Source organism: Syngnathus floridae, chromosome 16 (genome assembly GCF_059516105.1).
Source record: "Syngnathus floridae isolate MCC-2025c chromosome 16, RoL_Sflo_1.0, whole genome shotgun sequence".
Classification (NCBI taxonomy): domain Eukaryota; kingdom Metazoa; phylum Chordata; class Actinopteri; order Syngnathiformes; family Syngnathidae; genus Syngnathus; species Syngnathus floridae.
Genome location: NC_142428.1, coordinates 3,720,435 through 3,745,613, shown reverse-complemented (window position 1 = coordinate 3,745,613; position 25,179 = coordinate 3,720,435). Strand labels below are relative to the sequence as shown.

Below are 25,179 nucleotides of genomic sequence, written 5' to 3'. Positions count from 1 at the left end.
TGTTTTGGCTACAGGTAAAAAAAAAAAAAGTGGCGCGATCTTATCGACTCCTCACTTGTCCCGCGGCACAAGTAATTAGAAAGGAGACTTTTGAAGGAAGGCCTTTAGGCAATCCTCTTCTAATTGTAGCTTTTTTGGTGGGGGCAGGTCTGGGCAGTGATTGTGTGACAGCACAAAAAGTCTTGTTGGAGACAGAAAAGGATTTACCTCATGATTTTCTTTTTTAAAAAAAAAAGTGTGGAGGTCAAAGTTTAAGTCTCCCTATGAAATGACAGCTGAAACAGCTTACGATATTCTGTCAAAATGATACAGCCAAATGCGTCCCCACGCTTTCCCGCCAAGTCAATAAAGATTAATATTCCTCCGTTTGCCGCTCGGGAAAGATAGGTGCAAATTAAAAGGGAATGGATAAAGAAAAGTATCTTTTTTTTTTTCTTAAGGGGAGGATATAGCTTGATGACAAATCCCCGTTGTGAAAAGACAGCTGTCCAAATGCGGGATAATCCCCTAAGTGAATTCTCCGCAAGTTTGAAATCTGTGCTGATGGCAGCTTAATACCGTGTAACAAGAGAAAAGTAGCGCTAGAAGAAAATGTCGTTAAAAAATGAACAAGCTCAACTGGTCACTGAATCAAAAAAGCCTGACAACAAAAGAAGTGAAATTTCACAAATATAAACCAAATGGCTGACTTTTTTTTTTAATTTGGCTAATTCAGCTTTTCATATTACACCTCATTGTCCAAATCCAATTTCTTTTGCGCCTCGAAATGACAGAAAAATGAAATGAGTGTTCCTTGTTTTCCTAAAGGTAATTGGTTCTTCTGAAAGTCACGATCAAATATTCATCTAATTAGCTAATCGATGGTGGCGAGTCAGGGCACCACAGGTCCCTCGCTTAATTGGGATTCTTCTCCCAAGACAATACAAAAATCAAAGCCCACTCACTCCCCCTCCCCTTTTTGTTCTTTTTTTTTTTTCCGATTTCTCTTAGGGATGACAAAGTTTTATCCCAATATAATTTCCGCTTTCCATAATTCCATCCAGACACTGAATTCCAGATTAAAAAAAAAGCCTGACAAATGTTCCATATAACCTTCCTCTTATCGTCCGTCGTTTCGGCTCCTTCTTTGCGATAGCGAGCGAAGATGTATTGTTTTCGAGCGTTGTTTCAAAAGTGCTCACTTGACAAGGGAGGCGAGACGCTTATTCTATCCATTTAGCGGGCTAAAGTGCCGCACGTCACCAATGTAATTTGGCGTGGGGGGGGGGGGGGATTAAAGCCGAGCTGTCACCAGATTGGGAGAAAAAGCCCGTGGACATCTGCGATAGCGCGCTCACGGCTAGGCTGGCTTGGGCTAAGACGCTATCTGCCATCTCCAGGTTTTTCCATTCAGCGCACGGAAAGGGAACTCACAAGTAGTTTGAGCTAACGATGTAACTTCACACAGCTAAACCTCTTCACGGTGGGCAAAGGCCAACAAAACTTTTTTTTCTGAAAGTCAAGTGGTGTCAATACAGGGCCGCCTGCTAAAACGGGTTGATGCTATTTTTGCACCGTTTTTGCTACTTAAGGCTTTTAAGTAATTGTCTCCTTGCAGATCATCAATAATTTAAGTGCATAAAATTTAATGAAACTATCAAAAAAAAAAGAGTGGCATCCCCTCTGCAATTTGGAGCCAATTATGAAGATTTTGTTAAAAGACATGACTAATTATAGAGGATATTTAAAAGGAATTTAATTTTAATGCATCGCTCCTCATTACCTTTGCGGCAGGGTTAAGATGAGAGGATGTCGAGATTAGAAATTCTCACTCTAATTAAGAGCACGGGTCCCACAGGGATGAGAATAAGGTTGTGCTCATTCTACCGTCATGCCCCCCCCCCACATTGTGTTGGACCATCGTGAAATACAATTGGGATTAAGATGAAGCCCAAATTCCGCCTTCACGTCTCCCACCCATGGCTCCCCACGGGTGGGCTCGCGCCGACTGACACTTTAACCTTTGAGCTTGTCAGGCCACGAGGGAGGAGATATTCTCACATTACGATTAACTTTGCTCCTTTAATTAGAACCCCCCCCCTCCCACTTCCCCTGCACACACACTCAAAAAGGTTTTATGGCCATCTCAGCGATCATCAGGGGTGCGCCATACCTCTCGGGATGAATCGGCCACTTGTTAAAGATCACGTCAATCACTGAAGACACATTTTTGGTGACGTGCAGTATGAAATCATTGTCTTGGGAGCTGAGCAATGAAGGGTGAGCCCATTACAGTCATCAGATGTTGACTATATGAAGCTCAGTGGAGTGAGGCATGCTGGGTAGTCCCTATCTTCACCTCCCTATGCCCTTGAGTCACGGGAGGGCACAAGACAAATAAAGAGCATCTCTTTCCACAGTTTATGTTCTCAAGGGGGGGAGTAGATGAAGTGCGTGTATATAAGTATAAATTTGTGTGCATACACAGCTTTTGAAAACTGTTATCCTTAGCCGCAGAGATGTGTATACACTCCTTGCAAAGTCAAACAAACCGACGTGTTGACGTCTGTCACCTCATCTGTGATTCTTTCTCTCCGCACGTTAGGCCTGGACCCCGACAAGCACCTGGGAAAATCTCTGGCCGACATGGCACCACACCTGAAACAGGTCACCAGCCCGTATCATTTTCTTGCAAGGCATATTATGTTCGAAATCAGTCTTTGTTTACTTTTTTCAACGCGTTCAGTATCAGCCCGGTTAAAATGGATGTTTGACGTCTATAGATGTACTTGTCATTGGCTTTTTATGCTCTAAAATTCATTTTTCATTGTGATCTTTAAGCAAGAGCTTCATTTTTTGGTGGTTTGCGCAGCTCTCCCAGAAGTACGGCGTCCATATTTGCGGAGAAGGAGGAGAATATGAAACCTTTACCCTAGATTGCCCCCTCTTCAAAAAGAGGCTTGTTATGTGAGTATTCAGAAACTCACATTTTGATTTATTTTCTGAGTTGCAACAAGAGAAACCCTAACTGCTTTTCCCCTCACGCATCGCAGAGATTCGTCCGAGACGATCATCCACTCGGCCGACGCGTTCGCGCCAGTCGGCTACCTGCGCTTAACCGCCATGCGCACGGAAAGCAAGGACAGAGTGAGTAGAAGCCACCAGATGAAATCAATCCTATTCGCCACAAAGCGATGAACTCAATGGCCAAAAAAGCAAAAGAGAGAAGAAAAAAAAAACAGAAGTGAGTCCCTTTTTTGGTGTTGGTTGTTGCCAAAACACTCACAGGGCAAAACAAATAGAAGAACAAACGCCTTTGGTGTGTGATAACTTTGCTCAGGAGGAGAGGGAGGAGCACGGAACCGGAGGCTAGAGTTCAGATCAGCTTCCAGAGGGGCCACCCTTTCGCATACTCTCTCTCTCTTTTTCTCTCTCTCTCCATCCTCCAGCCCCACATGGCCTACTTTGACGTCTGCAATATTCACTGCTGCCCCAAACTAGGCCCAGCTTAATAAACATGTCCCCTCAAATTAGGCCGATTTGCATTCAGGTAGGAGGCTAAGTGGGCGTGTTTTTTTTTTTTTTTTTTGGGCTTAATCAAAAGGAGCTCAAAGAAAGGATGGTGACTAGCAAAACACGAACTGGAATAAGTTGCATGATTCAAGCGTCTTACAGTAACGTATGAAAGCTGATTTCCTTTTTTTGTTGCCTCCTTCGTGTGGGTTGGGGGGGGGGGTTGTTATGGACAGAAAACATACCCCGTCGCACTCCACCCGTGACCCCGCAGCCTTGCACCCTGAAGCTATATATTCCCCCCACATCACATGCCCACCCCCCACCCCAAGGATGCTGGGGGAAGAACAGGAAGATCCAGGGATAGTCGAGGCGTTGGGGGGGGGCGACCAGGGGAGAACCTGCCCCGGTTCAGCCTTCTGAAGCTCTTCTCGTCAGGGTGACAGATCGGCGCTGACACCAGCACTAGAGGAGACGGCACCGGGCTCAGGGGGTGGGGACGGACCGCCGTCATTTGCCCTCCGTTAATGCTAGTCAAGCTATTTTTCATGCTGGCAAGGAGAGCAGAGGGGATGAAGTATAATTAATTTGATTATCTTATGGCCTAATGCAGTTGACAGCAGATGAAGGAACGGGGGGGGGGGTCAATGAGTTTAGGGCATGGTGACGGGGGTGTGTGGATAAACTATGAAATATGTATTTGAATGCAGCGGCCGGGTTTGGCAGGTAACGCGCGCGCGCCTCGAGAGAATGCTAATGATTTGCGATTTAAAGGCGACGCGGAGAGATAAAGACGAAAAACACAAGCGCAGCCGCCGCCCGCGTGCTCGTCACATTTGACTGACAGCCGGCGTGATTGAATCTCTGCTCTCCCAACACACAAGTATGTCAGGGCCTTGTTTCCATATTCATTCACCTTCAAGTTACGTTTGCCCGGGCTCTCAAAAGACTGACACGCATTGAAAAGGTTGAGTAATTATGCAGCGTTTTGTCTGCTTTGGCCTCGTGTATACGCCCCCCCCCCCCCTTTACACACTCTCACCCCTAATGGCAGGATGTGGTGGCGCGAGATGTGGCCCGCGCTCGTTGTCCTTGCCAGAGCGCCATTGACAAGATGACGGAGGAGGCGGAATATGCTGATGGAGCTGGAGACGACCACCCTCACCGGCGACAATTTACATCAGACGCTGACCTTAGTTGTCAGCAAGGCTACGGTGAGCTTCGCTTATTGTTCCGGCATGCGTGCAGCCCTGCGTTTATGTTTACAATACACATGTGTATGGAAAGGTGGAGGGGGGGCGGGGGTGTTGATATCCGTTCCATGAATCTGCCTCCGTCTCTTGTCTGCATCTATGCATGCTTATCTCCTGCATAACGCACATAAAGAGCGGGTCATCAATCAATATCATTACCCAGAACTTTATTCCACCAAATATTGGAACGGGCCTCCAAAAATCCATATCGTCTCCTAACCTGCAAACACTCTCCTCCGTATTTAAAGCACTCCCCGCAGATGTGCCTCCGTCCTGTTCTTCCAGAACATCTCAGGGTTACCAGTGGATTTCTGGCATCAACGGCCTGCAAAGCCAAGACCCCGGGATCCAGGGCCAGACTGCAGCGGCTTTTGTACTCTTGAAAAGTAAGCAAAGGAATCATAACGATTGATGTAGTACCTCTCTCTATTGACACTTAGCAAAACAAACTATGATGTTCTGTTTAAATGCTAATGTTAGCTGATCCTGTTAGCTTCGGACACTGCGGTATTATAGTCCATAGTTTCATATTTAATTTCAATGAGGAAGGATGAAGCACTCAGGTGGGACCGGATTTCATCCTCCATCCTTTTGGTTTTCTTCTGGCGATGTTAGCATGCATGAGGCGTTGCGGCAAACTTACTGAGGTCTCGTCCTGCGCTCGACAACCCAGCAGGAGACCAAGGCCTGGCGTCAGACGCTACGTCGGCTGCTCGAGCGGAATAGCAAACGGTGACCTCGCCACCAAACAAGGACAAGCTCTTCAAATGTAGCCCGACGACGCCAGACGCTTTTTTAACCCAGGCGTCCAGACAGTACAGTCACGTTTTATCATTTTTGCCCCGCAGATGTTTCAAAGTGGGCGCTTTTTGCAGTCTATCTGTAGTTCCCTCGCTCTCGAACCGTTTCTTTTTTTTTTTTGATGGAGAAAGAGGAGCGAAAGATGAAAAGCATATTTAATGTTTATCACGTTGCTGGGCTGAATTGCCTGCGCAGCGTGGAGACAATATTAAACAAGTTAATATTTAATGAACGGCCTCTTTGTATGAGGATGAAGTAGTGCGAGAGAGACGGTGGTGTTGGCGAAGGCAAAACAAACTTGAAGCGCTTTCAAACGATTGCAAGGGGAGACTTGGCTTTGAGCGTTTTCTTTTTGTGTGTGTGTCGAGCTTGTGTTTGTACTCGACATGCACGCACGCCGCGTACGCTTTCAGGGAGGGACAAACACCATTAGCGCTTCACTGTGGCTTCAGTCGTATTAAAAATACATCAACGAAACGATCTTCAGCACAAAGCCGATGCTTTGCAGATGCACAGGTTGGCTTTATTGCTAAGCGCTGCCTGGAGGAGCCGCACAACCTCCCAAAAAAAAAAAAAAAAAAAAGCTCAAGTTGAAGCAGGCTTACTTAGACAGCCCATTGTTAGAGGTAATCTTCAAAACCAAATTGTTTGAACTGACCATTAAGGAGAAGTTTTGTTTTGTTGCTGCCTGGTGAATAGCATGTCCACAAAAATTTTCTTTGAAACATTACTTTAGCAACTGTCACCCAAAATACTTTTTTGTGGCTTTTCTTTTCTGAAGGAACAGTGGTAACTCGCAAAATCTGGAAATTCATTCAATGTTTGGACTAGTTTGGATTAGATAGTGAATATAAATAAATAAAAAACAAATAAAAGAAATAATAAAAGAAGCTTAGCCCTTTATTGTAAATAAGAATAAGAACCTAACAGTTGCAGAAACAAAAACATTTTTTGGGCACTTAGAAACATGAAAAAAAAAATACTTTCTTTGGACAGTGACAATAACCAAAAATATGTCTATTGTTACATTTACTAACCTATTTTTCTTCATTTTTAATAAGAAATAATTTTTAAAATAATTTCTTAAAGTGAAAAAAATACAAAATATATACATGACTGTTATATATCGAACTCAGTGATTTGCAAACATTACCCAAAAAACATTCATAATAACCATTCACACTCTTTGTGTGTCCAGGTCAGTTGGATGCCAGAGGCTGGAACATGGAGGACATTGTCCTCGTCCACCTTTACGTGAACAACATGGACGACTTTGGTTCCCTCAACTCCGTGTATAAGAACCACTTTTCCACTAACCCACCCGCCAGGTACAAACTCAACCACATCCCATTCCGAGCAGTCATGCTAAAACACTCCTTTTCGACATCCAGGGTGTGCGTCCAGGCCTCGCTGCCCGCTGGCCATCTTCTTCAGATGGACTGTCTCCTCCATAAGTGGAGCGAGCCGGCCGCGGAGGGTTGCTTTCATCGGAGGGAAGCGCTCCACGTGCAGAGTTTATCTCACTGGGCCCCGGCCAACATCGGCCCATACAGTCAAGCCCTCAGGGTAAGAACGCTACAACACACACACACACTTTGTGGAATCCTTTTTTTTTTTTTTTCCCTCACAACCTTGTTTTTTAAGTGACACATCACAGACAGGAGTTCTAATTGTTGCGTTTGTGTTTTGGTTTGCAAAAAGCATAACGTCAACTCGGTCTACAAATGCGGGGATTTCAAGGAGCTTAGCGGCCGTTCCCATGATGCGTAGTTACACGATGCTTTTTATGTATTTGCCTCCGTTGCTGTTTATGCACGCTGCAGCGTATGATTGTGGTTTTGTACCATGCCGTATTTTGTCCCTCGCTGTCGGAAGCGCGTCTCCATTTTTGTCACTCGGGGGCACAGAAAGAACGTCGGAGCCGGGGGAAGTGCGGCGCTGCGGTTGAGCGCTCGTCCCTGCAATTTTTTTGTGTATCTGTTTGTCTCCCCGCTGCGTGTTATCCGGGATTACGCTTGTCAAGGTACTGTCAACAAGGATAGTGTCCATCTCCTGCACACCGTCCTTGATGCCGCTGCCAAATCTGCGTATGAGTCGGAACACGTGTGGATTAGCTATCCGCTTCGATGCCTTGACAGCGCGCACGGCCGTGACTCAACGCAGCTCGCGGACTCGGGAGTTGTCGAGTTTGCCGTTTAAGCGACACTTATTTAATGTTGGACTATGCCGCGATAGCTGCTGTGTTTTCCCCAAATACAGTCACGGTGTTTTAAAACACATTCACGCAAGCTAACGTAGCCGTTGAAATCCTCACTCGTGTCAAAAATGTCCCTCGTGTCGAAAAGTGCAAACAGATGGAGCGTCCAAATCACAGGCCTTAAAAGTTACCAGCTGGCCCAGTCGAAAGATAACCAAAGAAGCGAGTTTAAATTCTCCTCTAAGAAAACAATGCGAGGAGTCTGCTCGTTCGACAGCTCCTTCTCACCGCAATGACTCAATTTGATCAAAAACATGTCTGAAGGGTCTCTTCGGCGCAACCAGGGATTATTTTGTTCCATATTGATACGATTAGCCCCTCGCTGGGAACCTGTCATCAGCGCCTCCGTCTTGGTGACGCGCCACTTTGGCGGCGGATGCGGTGCCGACGTGGCAAACGGCAGAACGAACCCAAAAAAATCAACAGGTGCACCTTTCGATCTTCCATTAAATTTTATAATCCATAAAATGGATGCTGTTGGTAGCTGTTTTGTTTTACTTCAAGCTAAGCAATGTTAGTCCTTTGAGGCTCCGAGGTTTAAAACCCCCATAAAGACGTTTCTCACTCATCACATTAGCTCGCATCTCGCAGCCGGGCCTCTTATTATCGCTCGTAAAGATCTCAACAGGTGTGCCGGGGATCCACACGTAGACATCACGTGATTTGCCCCGTAACATTCTTTCGATAAGAGAAGCTCCAGTACGTCGGTATCGTTTTAAAAGCGTGCTCTTGTAAATCCCGCGGTTGAAACGAGATACCGAAGAACATCCACGGCCGTGTTTCTTCCGTGCGGTTTGGGCTTCTTTATTGCATTCCAAGCCCTGTCGCTCTCATTGCGCTTTCCCGGCACTCGTTGCTGTTGGCTTCTATTTCCAAAAAGCCTCGTGGACATTTGTCATAAACTTGTCTTGGTTGAAATAATTCAAATGAAAACTGCTACAAAAGCATAAATCAGTGCGAACAATTTGAATTTGGATCAGTGCGAAACTGATAAAGTATGCAGCTGTCTTCATAGTCATTTGAATCTTAAAAAAAAAAAAAAAATGCTCCGAGCTAAACAATGTACTTAAAAGCAAAGCGTAGAGAGTCTGTGTCCCTAAAATGTCATCATTTGATTTTAATATTTCCAATGATTTACATATAATCAACCATAATAAAATAAATACATATTCATTGTAAAGGCTATGCAGTCTCACAGGAATAATTCTCATTCGCCGTTGTGGCTCACAGCCGCTAACACGTTGACTAGCTTGGCACATGACGGACGCGAGACCTTCAAAGTTGTCATCCAGCCGTCCGCCTCCTCATGCAGAATGTTGAGTCCTGACATATTTTTCTTGGATTTTGATTTAAAGAATTAGTTAACCTTTACGTTGTCAAATCGGCGCTATGGGCAAAAAAAATGTGCTTGGCTTACCTGATTCACATTCGTCATTTCTCCGCGTGTTTGCATCAACCCCATCTTGACGTTAATTGTTTTGGCTGTCTTATCGCAGATCCAATTGCAAAGGTGTCCAGCAATCTGACACCATTTGCATAATCCAATTAAGATGATTTACCGCTTTAGTGCATCCATCAATTAAGCGACAAACCAAAGATGGTGACGTCAAAGCACTTAAAAGCAAAAGCATACCAATGAAGCTTTCACAGCCGAAGCTTTTAAACAATTCCGCCCAATTAGTGTTATAGAAAGATTCGTCTACGTCTTAAGTCGGGTTGAGCAATTAGGTAAATTTGAATCAATGTTGCCGCAATGCAATTTTCAAATCGTGATTTGGGGAGCTCTGCTTCATTTCAGCTGGTCGCTAAGCTATATATTTTTTGAAAGTTCGACCAAATGGTGATTGACAGTCGACAACCTTGTGGGAGAACAGTCGTGCGCCAAGCCACAATAGAATTCCTATTGGATTTTGAAATTGTCAAAGTGGACCGCCAGGCATGGGCGGCAAAGTGGATGTGACGCCGCCAATTAGCATCAAAGGGCAGCGGAAGTGTAGCCAGGCGCATATTAGCATTTGCAAAAATTCCCGCCGTGCGGAGAAACATTGTAAAACAACTTTTGCGGGACTGATTGTCTATGCGGATGACATCATAGCGAGTCAATAAAAATGTCAAGTGGCTTTAATATTGTGCGAACAGATGAATTTGGACGTTTAACTTCATTTTGAATTCCACCCAAATTAATCCAGTTGGAATCTGACGGCTCTCGCTGAAGAGGTGGCGCCTGTTAGCACCTTCTCTTCCTGCTTTTTTTTTTGCCGCCATCTATTAAAACCTGTCTTCTATCTCACCTCTCGCGCTTGTGGCACTTTATGGAATTATTTTTGTGGCGTGTGAGAACCGGTGTAGCCCACAGAGTTATTAGGTCGATGAAAAACGAGCTCCGGAATGCTCGGCAACTTGTCGTCACTCATGTTAACGCGTTTGCTTCCTTTTCGGAATACCTGAATGATGGGCGGTGACACGGATCTTTTGTCTGAATACTTCTTGAGTGACGGTCAGGATGATGACCGATCGGCTGTCTCTTGACTGTCTCGGACGCCATCCGATACGCAAACACCGAGGTCAAGTGTCTTCCCTTGAAGTGGACACGCACCAAAGCCACTCATCAAAACCAGTGAGACCTCCGCAAACCGCCGTGTCATGTGACAGATGTTTACTACACACAAAATTGTTGGTGCCCGTCTTTTAATGAAAGAAAAAACCCACGAGGGGTCACAGACGTAACCTGAATCTGACAAATGTAACTTTAAGAAAAAATAAGCACTGAAAATCAGACATTGCTTTTGAACTACTTTTCAACAGTCATTTTGAAGAAAAAAAAAATGATGATGAAAGAGGCCTAGACAAAATGGCGGCAACTCTTGAAAATTTTACTAGGGACATGTTGAACTAACTTGTCCTCTAATTAGCATCATGGATGACTTCAGGCGTATAAATAACCAGACGGTACTTTTAAGGATTTTAAATCAGGAACTATAAGATTGGATCTCATCCAGAGTTTACATTTACCAGCCACTTCAATATAAAATTAAAAAGTCCGATCATAGTACGACAATCCCGAAATGGCATCATCAACTCATTGACTTTCACCCATGACAGAGACGGACCGACTTAAGCCTTGGCGGAGGTCTGCTTTCATTTAGCACGTATACCGCAAACATGCTTGTGTAATTTAGTCCCGGGACCGGACTCCCCTTCCCGCTCGTTTGAGGCTTCCCAGCATGTACGCTACCATATATCAGAGTTGATGCGGTTTTGGAGAGTCAGTTAACTCTGGAACCGATGGACTGCGTTTAGGGGGGGGTATTTGAACGGGTGACTGTAGCCCCCACAGCCCCGCCCCTTCCCACCACTCTTCTGCAGCTAGCACCACGTGGTGGACACGGGCTGGTATGAGCATGTAGTGAGGACACGGGGAGAGAGTGGACGTGTCACAGTTGCTCCGTCAATGCGCTGGGTTTCTGTCCACTGCCACACTGGCACTCATTAGCATGATTGCCTCTGAGGGGCTCGCCGTGTATTGTTATTGGTGCTCGACCGCCTCGGAAAGCAAGGAGCACGGCAGACGCGCATATCCTCCCATATTTAATTATTAATAGGATTTTTGTGCCGTACACTTGCTAGTGGGACACGCTCGGCTTGTAAATGGCCACAACATGAGTTCCGTATGCACAATTGATGAGATCCGATACAAGTGCTGCATCGGCGGTAATCTAATACTTAAATATGACGTTGTCATAACTGCCATTGTGATTTTTGGTTGACCAATCAACAGGCTGCAGTGTTATTTTTATTTATATATATATAATATTTTAATAATATTTAATAATATTTTTGTTTTTAGGTGTATCTAATATTCAATATTAGTGTAAAGCAATTGTATTGTCCTTTTTTCTTTAAGACCCACATGCTTCCTGTTTGTTGACGTGTGCGTGCGTATGTGCGGTAGAGTGGAAAGAGGTTTTGCAGACACGCCAGTATGTGTTTACGCCGCCGCCGCTATCCACCGTGACACTCCCGCTATCAACAAACTGCAAACACTCAGTCAAAACACGTCAATTATTCTCAGATCCTCCCATGTCTTGATGATCGGTATTGGCTCCCCCCTATTTATGGGCGGCTTGACATGGTTCTTTTTTAGTTGTACGTTGCAATAAGTGAAGAGGCAATGCATAGATAAAAAAATAATAAATTGCTGTTGTGAAATGAGTGCGATGTATGACCGTCCCATTACTATGGTAACTCGCTGCTATATTCAGAGCTGCCTGCTTGCGTTTCTTCCTCCTGCAATGACGAGAGCTGACAGGGCCCAAACACACGCACACGCGAGCACACGCAAGCAAGAAGGATGTGGAGGATGCTCCTTGTTAGATATATACATTCCTAATACACAACGAAAATGCACTTTATTTTATAGGAAGGAATACAATCCTGTATTTATTTGAATCGTAATAAATCACATTCAAACACAGAAGTTGGCAATGTGGAAAATATCATTTTTAGCAATCTAAAATAACACAATAATAAAAATACAAAATATTATAGAAAATGTACATGTGAAAAAGGGCTGAACATACATATTAAGGTAATATTACATTGGGAAGGAAAAAAAAACCAACCTTTTCCCCCAAAGAAAAAGATTAAACTGAGTATTCCGTTATTCATGATCTGTGGGTTTCATTTGTAGTTTGTTTGGAGAGCACAAGATTAATAAAAGAGGAGCAAAGAATGACTAGCAAATGTAACACTGATGCTCCTCAGCCTTTTTTTTTTTGTATTTTAGGAATTTGCTCCGGCAGCAGCAGATGATGTATGTGATTATTATGCCCCAGTTCTGCGATTCCTTAAGTTGCGCACATTAAAAGTGACAGTGGATGCCTCTGGTTAGAAATGATTATTACATCCACATGCAACAATATGCCAGCATTTCCATTTTTTTTTTTTTTTTTTGCAGCCCCACAGACGACTCAGACAAGATTAGCGGTTGTTTTGCATTTTAGTTGAGGGTTTAGTTTTTTTTGGGAGGGGGGCTTTTTATTTCACATCTCTTATTGATGTTATGGATTTATCATTATGGGTGTGGTTGTAGGTTGTGAAGTTAAAATGGGAAGATTCCTTTTGGAATGTAAAAGTTTTTGAGGGATGCGTTGCCTCTTTTCATATATTTTCGAGTATGTTTCTTGTGTGTGTTTGTTGCTGTATTTCATATATACAGAATATTCATTTAATCATAATAATAGTCATTTTTAGTATGTTTTTGGGCCATACATATATTTAAAGTCATAACACGGTGGTAGGAATAATTTTAGACATTTGTTTTTGTTGCTTTATTTTAATATATACAAAATATCTTATTAGCTTGTTTTGTCTATATTTATTCATTTGGCCATTCATATATTTAAAGTCATAACATGGTGGTAGGAATAATTTTGGACATTACAATTCTTGCCAAACTTTAAAATATATATCCATTGACTTTATTAGAATATTTTATAGTGTGTTTTTGTTTGTTAATCTCTTGAGAAGGAATTCAACATTTTCTTTATTTTTATAGTATTGTGTAATCATTTTTAGGGCATGTTATATTTTTCACATTTTGCCTATTTATAAATCCTAACAAACATAATAACAACAATATTCTTGCGTAGTACTTCTTCTATAGTTATAGTTATTGACATTACAGTAAGACATTTCTGTGTAGTTATTTGATGAAAAATGAATGCAGGCAATACCTTTGTATTGGTTTTCCGCAGTACAGCCCGCAGACAACGATTTACAGCTCTCTCAATATTAGTACTGGAATTTGTACTTTATTAAAATGAACATTTTGACTTTGGGCAACCAAAAATGTTTGACAGTCGCTTTTTGGACTGTTTTGGAGCTTTTCTCTTCATGCAGCCATACTGCCATCTGTTGAGATGAGGCAGCACTGCACCCATTTTGTGTGTTCTTAGCAATGATATCACTCTTTGTTTTATCTCAAATTTAACAATGCTCAATTGTATCATGTGGTCTTTGTATGGGGATGCTAAGAGTGGACATTTTATATTCTGTGCTTTAAAAAAAATAACAGCAACAAAATAGAACGACATGATAAGACGAGAGAAGAAGGGATGGTCATAGATGGGAGACAGCAAAGGGGGGGGGGTGAGGGCTGCCGTTTCATCATCATTCAATCAGACAAACATGCCCCTCAAGCCCAAATGGCGAGACCCTCCGCGATTCTCTCGAATTAGGGAGATTAGCGGCAAAGCGCATAATGTAGGATGATGGAATTTGTCATCATTTGCATTGTCCTGGAAAGATCGGGCTTGATAGAGCGATGCGTGGCGGTGCTTGTCATGTCCCCACGGGCAGGTCACGCACGCACGCACACGGAGCGAGGGAGGGAGGCTTGGCAGAAATGATTTTTGCGATATGTGCATCAGTCGTAAAAAGCCTCACAAGCAATTTGTCAAAAGATCGGAGGTGGCGACAGTTGAAGGCAGCCGGGGCCATTTGCCTAACACCATGAAAAAGCTCGCCCGGCCCCGGACGTGTTTTTAGCTTTATTTATTCCCCATAGCAACTACGTGTGGGAATCACAAGGAATATTTATTTACGTAACATTTTCGACTCGTGAGTTTGACTTGTTATTTCGTTCGGTGTATCGCCGATTGCATTTCGAAAATGATCCCATAATATCGATGTCCCACAAATAGAAGCGCGATTCTACATTTGTACGCAATACAGAGCTCAATGTTTGAAAATCCCAGCAGGAAAGAAAAAAAACAAGCACGCATTTGAGTGATGGCAAGAGGACGTGTTTGTTTATTCTTGCCCGTCGGCGTTGGCGATGCGCCTCCCCTGAGCGTCTCGCTGTCAGGCACCCCCCCCCCCCCCCCCCCCTCGCCACCCCAGCCCCCACCCGACCTTGGTTGGAGACTGAGCGGCAGCCCTCTCCAACCAGCATAAAGTTGACCAGAGCTGACATGACAGTGTGTAACTCTCACTGTGTGTGGGTGTGTGGAGTGGTCACGTCAAGGGCAGACGTGAGGGCACGTTTGGGGGCAGGGGGGCTTTTGTCCCTGATATGGTCTAAATGTTGAAATCAGTCTCTTTTATGAGAATTTTGCATATTTTTGCCCGTTTGGCTTTTTTCCTGATAAATGTGTATCCTCTGGTGTCCGTTAAAAAAAAAACGCTGGTTAAAATATTTGTTGGGTTACAGATGTGCGTCTTTTGGTCGGTAGTTTGAAAGTTTAGCTCCTGAAAGCAGTTTGATTTAGGAGAAATTTGGAAAGGTTATCATTCTAGATTAGCCCCACAAAAAAGTTTCAAGAGCTCCAGCCCAAAAAAGACCCAGGACGTCAGTCGGGGCTTAAATTTGACAAATGAATCACTTGAGTCATTCGAAACATATGACTTATTTTTATCAAAATATTATTCGGGTCGACGGGTTTCTACACTGTTCCAAATTATTTTTTGTCAAGTATTTGCCAAACCTGAAATATTCATTCAATAGTGCAAAAGATTCCACATGAATAAGTACTTTGGCGTTTTGTCACATGAATTAAAAATGTTCCTCGGAGGAATCGAAATTTTTCACACAGACTCCACCGTTCAGAATAAAAGAAAACATTCAAGATGGCACATGCAACATCTGTGCGTTGGCGTCACGTTTTGTTCAGCCGCGACTTAATCCGCATTCGGGATACAAATGACACTTTGGCGAAAAATGACAAACGGTCCCTCGTGCGGTTAAAAATTCAAACAAAGACTTCTGTATTTAGCTTTTGCGCGGCATCCATTTGCTTTTATTTAACCCACTTGCAGCTTTTATACAGAATGATCACACTACCCCTGTAATTTATTTGCATATGTCCTTGCATTAAGCAACATTATACCCTTTTAATTAAACCGATTTTACACATTTTGCTTGCTCGTTTTCCCTCCTTAAATTATGCATAAGACCTCCGCGGGGACAAACGTGACCATTAGCGCTGCTCAAAGGTGCGTCCGAGATGCTTTTCTTTCCGCCTGTCCTTGGAACCAGCCAGAGAACCTGACTGTTCATCAATAGCGGGTAATTTTATCTCAGTTCCAAACTCTGCTAATGACACCGGGAGATGTTCCTCGGAAAAAATGCTGCCTGGCCCCGAGAGGGCTTCCCGAGACCAAATATAGTCCGGCGCTATCTGGTCATCTGTGGAAAAGTGTCTGACCCAAAAATAAATAAATAAATAAACCCAATTAGAAACATCTCTGCCTGAAAGAAGACCCCATTAGTGCTCCACAGTGGCTCCGTGGGCGCATTTATTTAAAGTTTCTGTCCACGCACGAGGCTCTTTGGTGACTTTTTAACAAGTCACTGATAAGAAAGTAGCAAAAATTTCTCACAAGTGTCTAATCGAACCAAATGATCATGTAATCAGACAGTCTCAAATATAGCAAGCACATAACTGCTCATAGCCAGTTGTATGCTAATGCTAATAAGCTAACATAATAGTCTAATGTAATGTAATATAAAGATATATTTTGTAACAAATTTTGCCCCAAATATAGGTTCAATTCCCTTTAATCACAAGATATTATGTATAATTCTCCACGTATTATTTTAGTTCGATTAATCGGGTAATAATGCATAATACAACTTAGATTTGATTTTCCCATCAAAATCCCACTAACCGACGCAAATATGAGTCATTTGTTTAAGGACAAACAACATGGAAATGTGGTAATGATACATTCTGTTTGAGGAAAGTGTATTTAAGAAGCGACAACATAGCCACAGCAACCAGATTATTTTTTTTTTGGGTCCACTATGAGGGCTTCATGTCATGGGTAGCACTTTTGTAGCAGTATATCATGGTCAGAATTTGTTGGCACATGGCTAAATATACAGCAGGAAAGCAATAAAGTACAAGCTGCCGGTGCCGTGTGGACACAAGTAACGTCACGGCAATTTCAACTCATCATTTCTCATTGCGACAGTGGTGCCGTCGAGTTCCAAAGTTCCTCACTTGACGTCGGCAAAGAAACTTTTTACGGAAAGAAGGACGCTGGGAAAACATGAAGGCAACATAGTGTTTCATGATAGAAACAAAAAAGCTAAGGGAAAAACAAACATTTATTTTTATTTGTATTAATACAAACCATTACTATAAGGAATCTCATTACATTTTTTTATAAAATATTAATGAATAAATGAATTTTGAACAATACATTTTCAACACTCCTATAACATTACTCTTCGAACATTACTGTCGAGATAAATGTAATTTGAGAAACTACATTTTAGATAACATGCCTATGACATCATTTTAGACTTCAGCTCAGTGAGCACCGATATCGATCAACTCCACAAGTAACAGAGGCGGGGGGGAAAATGGCGGTATGGGTGCACCGCATCCTGTCTTTTCTCTGCGGGCCATTTAGACGGCTAAGGCAAGCGTTTGAAAACGACTTACCTTGTTATAGAAAGTTTAATGTCATGTGCAATTGTTTGCCCCCTCATGAATATTAAGAAGGGGCTTCCTATTAAAAATGCATGCGGCGTCAGGGGTTGTTGATCACTTCGGGAACGCCCATGCAAATTGGACTGACTTCCCTGTCAGGGCCTGAGATGAATAATGTAGCTGCGTGTGTGTGTGCGTGCGTGTGTGTTTTGTGCATATGCGACGGAACACTGCATTGACAGTCAATTAACAAGTTTGATCGGTGTGTGAAGTCATTCTTTTGAACCGTTAATTTTATGTAAATAGTATTCGCCCGTGTCGCCCCCTCCTCAGTTCCACCTCCCACAAAGAGTAACCAGAGCGTCGTCGTCAATAATTGATCATCACACACCTGCTTGGGAGCCCTCTGTTAGCACCTTTTGATATTCAAATTGACTAAACGGTCGCCCAACTTTTGTGAATGCCAAATGGGGTGAGCTCATGTCGCGAGGAAGAGTTTTTAAAAAAATTCAGGATAGTCCCGACCACAAGGGGGCGGGCGGACTTTTTTTCATCACCTTTGATGACTGCTAAATGGAATGCTAACGGGAATGTAACTTTGCAAAACAACCATTATTTTACCATGATTATTTTCAACATGCGCAGTTATATAGTGGCGAAAAAATTTAAGTGATCCAGTTATGTTGGCTGATCTGCAATTATCACCAGCTGATATTTGCATTGACCACATGCTAGCATCAAAAATCCTCACAGCTGACCCACCCCCCCACCCCCCCATGCGAGGTCTCTAAAGACCTGACCTCTTGAGTACCAGCCCTCGCACATCTCTACGCATTAAACAGATAGATCCAAGGCCGACTTTTGTCATGCGAGACCCCGTCTGCGAGCAGAGGTATTTAACGGAGAATTAGCTTATTATCACATGCTTAATTACACCTATAAATAGCACTGATGTCGCCGGGACGCTATTGGCACGTTTTGTGTGAAGTGCGAAATGAAAACTGTTAGCGATAAGAAGCCGAAATTCAGGAGGTGGGCCTCATTGATTAATGCACTGCTAACCAAGGGATATTTACAATGAATGTTAATTTGATATAGCACCTTACTGATTAAAATGTTTTGTTTTTTTTTAATACTAAAGTAGTTCTGAGCTGTAAAGAATGTGTTTATTTGAGGTGTGTCCTGCTTTTGTCTTCTCCAGGTCGACGGCGCCGTGTTCTGCGCAGGCCAAATCGCACTGGTCCCCTGCACCATGCAGCTGGTGAAGGCAGGCACCAGCACGCAAGCCAGTTTGGCATTTAGCCACGCACAGAAAGTTCTGGAGGCCACCATCGGCAATTTGACTCTGGCCCATGCGGTCCAGGCCCACTGCTATGCCACCAGAAGCCAAGATGTCGCCATCATCCGGGCCGCATGGAAACGCGCGCTGGAGGTTGAGGACGAAGACCAGGTCAGTAGATAGGCATCAATAAATAGGAGGCCACTCGTGTGAAGTAAGGTGCAGAAGAATGTAGAAGTGTCTTCCTGTCGTTCCAATACTTTTGTCCTGATTTGCAAGCTACTTAGCTAGCTTGCTAGCACCTTTACCCCGATTCCCACATCAGGTGTCCCTAAACTTTTGTCATATTTGTGAAGAGGGGGGGGGAAATAGGTAAAAGTTCTCCGTGTGTGTCCCCCCGGGGGCCGCTCGCTGCGACTGATACTTGCCGCCGCCGCCGTTTCTCATGAAAACTTGATGATGTGGGAAGCGCGGGCGTCTTTGATAATGTGCAGCTTGGCGCAGAGGCAGATGTCTTCCTCAGAGCCTCCCTAATCCTTTGCACCCCCCGACCATTTTGGAGCTAGGTTCAACTCTCAGAGCAGCTTATCCCCCCCCCCACCCTACCCCCCCAACCCTCTTTTCCTGCCGCCACCCTCCGTTCTGCCGCCCCGGCTTCTAACCCTTTGCTCCGTGCGTCTAACCAGAGCGCCCGCCAGTCTCTTCCCTGGCAGCCTCTCTCCGCCCACTGTAATCTGTCGAGTGGTGGGAATAGGCCCCGAGGGGGGCACGGAGAGAGAGAAGCGGGAGCGCACATCCAACATGTGGCTCTATCGGGGAGGGGGGGGCATGGGGGGTTAAAAGCCGAGGCAAAGAGGATGTCAACTTTGTGTCACTTCCTGGAAAGCCAAGCGGTAATTCTCAACCGTTTCGAGGCTTTTTTTTCTCCCCAAAGGGTTCAATATTCAGATTTCACAAGCTGCTGTGATTTTTGACGTTTTGTAACTCCATAGGATGAAAAAGCACTGACAACATGTCGCCGCTTAGGAATGCAAACTGGGTCAGATCACGAAAGACACAAAGTTTGAACTTTAAAGTTCTCCAAGTGTTGTGCTACAAGCTAGTTTTTCCCCATAAGGCGTTTGTTGAAATTGTCCCAATCCAAATGTGACAACTTGAGCCAATTTTGTAGCTCTGTTAACTTGCTCATGAGGTTATTTTGTCCAAGTATTCACACAGCTGTCCACCATTGGCACGCCTTAAACATCTACGCAAACATCCTGACGAGTGGAAAGGGACGTTAGAGCAGACTGACAGCGGCGGTGCGGCGAGGCCTCGGCGCCGACGACGTCCCGCTGAGCAGGAAATGTAGGGGAACCGGCTAAGCGGCGCGGTCCCATCAGCTCCCCGCTGCTCGGCTGACTTCACACCGCTTCCTTATTACCGTGTTTACCGTTCGGCTTTCACGCCTCTCTTTCGGCCGCGCGCCCCGAACGCCAGTTAGCGGGGAGAAGAAAAACAAACACGACGAGAGAGGTGGGTCACGCTTCTTAAGTGCGGCACTGCGGGGATTGTGGCCGCGTGCCCTGTGAAGGAAGGAAGGAGGGAAATCTGCTGTGCGGAAAAGCTGCGTAAGTACGGAAAAGTCAAATATGGAGCAAATTTCAAGATCATTTAAAAATAGCCTTCAATAAAAGTAAACAAAGTAACCCCCCCCAATAAAAAAAAATCCATATATGTATTTTTGTGGGATTTAAATTTAATCTCGCCCAGTACCAAAGTTGAAGTTGCCCCACCCACCACGCAAACTTTTTCTGCAACTTTCCCCCCGTGCTCCACACGACTAAAAGAACAAACGTGAGTCTGACGTGAGCTTGTCGGACAGCTTGAAAAGTCAGCAAGTCACGTGTCACTACAAAGTCCCGGAGCACATCGCCGCTCTCCCGGTAGACCGGGCCGGGCCGAGGCAGGGTAACCCAGAGGCCTGCAGGGTGGCTTTTAAGCCTGGCTGAGCAAGGGTCAGCACCCCCCTGTCTCCTCTCAATACACCCCTTCAGTCCTGTCACATCCCTCCTCGTTCGCCCGCTCTCTCTCTCTGTTCAATTGCTATTGACAAGGAATAGCTAGAAGTGCTAATGTAACATTTATCAAAGCGTGCGCCGCGTATATGTGCTGTCACTTGACATGAGAGCCACCTTGTTGTTATCGCAATTGATCGAGTATTGGGACCAGCCTGACAAAAACAATACAATTCCGCTCTGCGTTCCAAGTTATGTATTTGGAAAAAAAAATTATCTAGATTTTAGTGGTAAAAATTCTGATTAAATTTGTAATTTTATATAAGTTAAAGTCATGGTTGGAAAACAGTAGTGCTTTTTTTATGTAGTTAATTTTTTTTTTTACAACATTAGAGTTATAACTAGAAATAACAAAAAAAATTAGAGCGATGCTAGTATTATGACTAATATTAAGACAGTTATCTCGAAACATAACAAAAATAAGCAATTTTCAGCTCTTGTAAACAAAGAATGTGGCTCTCAGCCTTCATAGTTTCACGATGAAGAGTTTAAGAAAGTTTTACCTGTTCACGATCGATCTTGAAAGGACAAAGAGTTTCTCGTCGTCGGCGGCGGCTGCTTTTTTCGATCATTTCTTTTTCTGGTGTGCGCGTCGGGCGAGCATCCAAGTAAAAAAAGCGAGGGTAACCTGTTATTATTCCGCACTTACAGAGTGCCGTGTAAGTGGATGAAAATTGATCCAGCAAATTGAAAAGGGGGTTAAGTGTTTTCACCCTATCGACTTGGGCTGAAATGGCGCTTATATAAAACACTCATTTCTGTCCCATTAGCGGATGATGCCAGCCCCCAAGTATTATTAGAGGGGGCCGCGCTGAATACTTTTTGTTGGGGCTAATGGCCGCCGCTCTGTTGGGGTAGAAAAGAGAGAAGCCGGGGAATGAGCGTGGCGGAGAGGTGAAAAGTCGACACGAGTAGGACCTGTCATGTTAGCATTTTGTTTATGGTGGCTGAAAGCATATTATGGATCTGTTGGCGGTTGTTTGCACTCTACCATTAGACGGGGTCACCTCGCAATCTACGGGTAATGGACGGCCTGTCACGGCTGTCATGTAAAGAAGAGTCGGTGCGTGCGTGTGGTCTTGTTTACACTCTTACGATGAAGAACCGTACAATCATCAGGTTTTTGCGAAGGAATCGTCTACGAACATGGAATCGTTTTTGCTCGGTCGGTGTTACTGATGCTAATGCTAACAGATTTTTTGAGCATTGCGCAACATTGAGCAATTTGTGCACCATCTGTCTCCATTACAGGAGTTTTTTACGAGACCTGAACGCCAAGCTCCTCCATTAGTGGTGGCGATTGTGCCCGCTTTACCCAAAGATGCCGCCGTCGAGATCCACGTCACAGCCATCCAGGATGACCCCAGCCAAAGGACTTCCTGTCACACGACCACAACTTTGCGGCGCTGCAGCATCGAGTGCCGGGTTCTAACGTCTGCCGACCGAAGCGCCGCCTCGCTGTCCCTGCGCCTGACCGTGACTGATCCCGGGGTCGCGGAGGACGCAAGGGAGGTCACGGATGCGATCTGCGCCGCGTTTGGAAAAGCCCTCAAGGAGACGGAGGCTGAGCTGGTGCCGCTGTGTGCCCGAGTGTTCTACAAGTGCCACAACACGCTGGCGAAGCAAGTCACTGAAGGTTTGTGCACGCAAATCAAGTCACACTGTGCTAATAACATGGGAACTGTCCGCCGTCCCAATACTTTTGGAAGCATGTGAATGCAGATGGAGCAGAGTCAACAACTTTGATTATGCCGCTCCCCCCCTGCAAACCGAGCCTGACTCATCACGGAGAAGCTGGAGTCGGCTCGCACGCACATGAAGAGAATCCCCCTCCGCCCCCTGGAACCTCACCCTTTGGGCATCTTTATGGGTCACAGCCCGCTCTCAATGGGGCGATGAATCCGAAAAGTCAAAAGGGGGAAAAAAGTAACACCTCTGGCGTCGGCGCTCGCAGTGTCACGAGGTGCAGCTGTCAGAGCACAGACAACGCAAAATGTAAACCCCCCCTCGCCTTCCCCCTTTACATTATTTGCGTGAGGATTCACAGCTGATAGACGTGGCATATGCTTCGAATGAAACCTTTAAACATCTTGTCTCAACTTGTTACTTACGATCCAAAGACCCCCACTCTGTCACGGACCCTTCTTTCTAATATTAATAGCTGAGTTCTATTTATTTTATCTATCTAGCTGGCTATGTGTCTAGCTAGCTAGCTGATTATTTATCCGGCTAGCTATCTACCTAGCTATTTGTTTTGGGAACACCAACATAAAAATTGAGCCGACTCCTTTTTGTATAAGGTACAGTCCTACTTTGACTATTTTTGAACAAGTATCTTTGTTTCCACTGTACGGAGTGAGATTACTTTTGGCACCTCTGGAAGTAGAACACAAGAAACGTTACAGAGGTCTTTTCGTGCCCCTCAGCATCTTTAGTCATCTCAAAATGAACAATGTTCATTGGCCAACACTTGCTATAATCGCCAGTTCATTTGACTAATTTGATCCATTTGGGAGGCAGCGTAGCACAACTAAAAACTCGCACCGCTGCCGGCCTTGGCCACTCCTTTAAAAGCCCAATGAGCCCCGAAGGTATCGGCTATTAATCATGGTAATCCTCCAGTTCTACCGCAGCCTTAATTTATCAAGAAATGCTCATGCCCTCCTTTTGGGTCACATGTCCCTTGGCTAACATGACATACAACGTTCGGTTTCCAGCACAATGGCATGAAAGTCCCGTGAACCTCGAAGGTATCGAATATATATGCGACGTATTCTTAGTTACAGTAGCCGGTGTGCATCCTCGTGAAAGAAATGAGACAACCGCGAGACAGACACACTTGTGGCCAATTAGCGTTACAGATCGGGACCGGACGGCAATCCCGGCGGACCGCCGCTAAATAGACAGGCTGTCATCGAGACATTTGCTCCATGAATTCTCATATGTCCGCTCTCCATCTGTAGTCTGGCCAATCGCACTCGGCGAAGACAACAACTGTGTCTAATAAAGAAGAACCCCCCCCCCCCCCCCGCTCCTGTTCACGCATATTGGCTTGTCCGTATGTGGAATTCAATCCTTTCTAACATATGTCTACATTGTAATGAATGTAAAGGGGGTTTAAGAATATCAATAATTTGCGAATAGCTCCCGGTCACGGGGTTAAGTGCAGGCCCGTCGGGAGCCACGTGCTAATATCACCCTCCTTCTTCCACCAGGACTCCAAGACGCTTTGAAAAAACTCCTCAGGGACTCCTGTCCGTCCGTGGCCCCGGTTCCAGTACTGGACTTGGCTGATTCCGACATCCTCCTTCTGTCCTGCTGGCTCAGCTCTTAGAACCAGAACCAGGATCAGGTCTTTTCAAACCTCAATGTGTCTCCAAAAGGATAGTAGTTTTGGGACAGTGACGGATGTTGGGGATTTCGATCTTTGTGTCATAAAGGGGACTATAATTCATTCTGGAGGTTTTTGCAAAACAAAAAAAAAAGTCATTCTTGTAGTCTGTGAAGATAAAGACCTGACAAACCGTCCTCTAATACCTCTTTTGTTCAGGTAGCACCCGACCTAACAACACCTTTGCTGTCATAGTAAAGCAACCGATTTGGCGTGTGTGTCTCTTTAGGTGACCACGTGTCTCCCTCTCGTGTTCCACAGGACTGGAGGTGTGTTATTATTGTGTAATAGGCAATCAGCAGCAGGCACCCGAAAAGATTAAGCCTCTTTATGTTTTCCATTGATTCCAAGGCAGCCTGGTTAATAGGAGAGGGACTTCAGCTCACATCGCTGCAGGCAAGGAATTAAGCCTGAGTGTGTGCGTGCGTGTGCCAAGAAAATAACACTATTAACGCTCCTGGAACATTTCTTTTCTCAAAGATCATGAACGTATTGATGAACCCGAGTTGGAATGCATCTTCACTCCGCCGATTCTATCCTCAACGCGCCCCGAGACGACGGCGGGATGCGGCCTTACCGATCGATCGTCAACCCGCCCCGCCGTTGTTTTGATTGTTGCTATCAAAAATTGAACAATGGAGGCAGCCAATGGAGCCTGAAGATTTTTCATTTTTTATTGCAGGTTGAACAACACAAACAAGCAATTATTTATGAGCGAGCAAGCTAATGTTCTATCAAGTGTGTACCTGTTTATTATTTAAGGGGGAGTTGTCTAGAAATAGATTTTCTTAATGATACAACTGTCACATCATGCATGTATGCAAGTCAAATCAATCATCGACAGTCTCTATGGATGTTTGTGGTCTGTGGGATTTACAATGGAAATTCAAGTATTTCATAAGAATGATACAAATGTTCATTTCTGTGCATTCATTCTTGTAATTTAAGGCATTTAAAAAAAAAAATTGGTTAATAGCATACTGACGACTAATGATTTCAATATCAACAGTCTCTGAGGTTACTCAATTTGCATTAAAAAGTGAAAAACTGAATTTATTATTTGGGAACTAACATTTAAAACACAACCAAATAAACACAGGGCAGCATTTTCCTGTAAACTCCACAGCCACAACTTGCATTTGTAAAAAAATTTTTCCATCCGGTTTCCATATAGATGTCGACAAAGCCACGAGGACGTAATCATGCCCA

The 25,179-nt window shown here is 44.4% G+C and overlaps 1 protein-coding gene across 19 annotated transcripts in view; it reads left to right on the top strand.

Moving 5' to 3' along the window:
• Positions 1-25,179, top strand: part of dph6 (diphthamine biosynthesis 6) — a 135,465-nt gene that overhangs the window by 109,674 nt on the left and 612 nt on the right. For 12 of the 19 annotated variants that reach the window (XM_088400564.1, XM_088400581.1, XM_088400571.1 and 9 more), the window contains 10 exons: positions 2,585-2,646; positions 2,852-2,946; positions 3,033-3,126; positions 4,547-4,706; positions 4,994-5,131; positions 6,745-6,874; positions 6,938-7,112; positions 18,445-18,693; positions 21,831-22,215; positions 23,795-25,088. In XM_088400564.1, the coding sequence (XP_088256690.1) occupies positions 2,585-2,646; positions 2,852-2,946; positions 3,033-3,126; positions 4,547-4,706; positions 4,994-5,131; positions 6,745-6,874; positions 6,938-7,112; positions 18,445-18,693; positions 21,831-22,215; positions 23,795-23,913 (1,607 nt within the window). In that variant the 3' untranslated portion in view covers positions 23,914-25,088. Of the gene's footprint in view, positions 1-2,584; positions 2,647-2,851; positions 2,947-3,032; positions 3,127-4,546; positions 4,707-4,993; positions 5,132-6,744; positions 6,875-6,937; positions 7,113-18,444; positions 18,694-21,830; positions 22,216-23,794; positions 25,089-25,179 lie in introns of those variants that run through there. The other 7 variants (XR_015863433.1, XR_015863431.1, XR_015863432.1 and 4 more) reach the window with 7 other exon arrangements.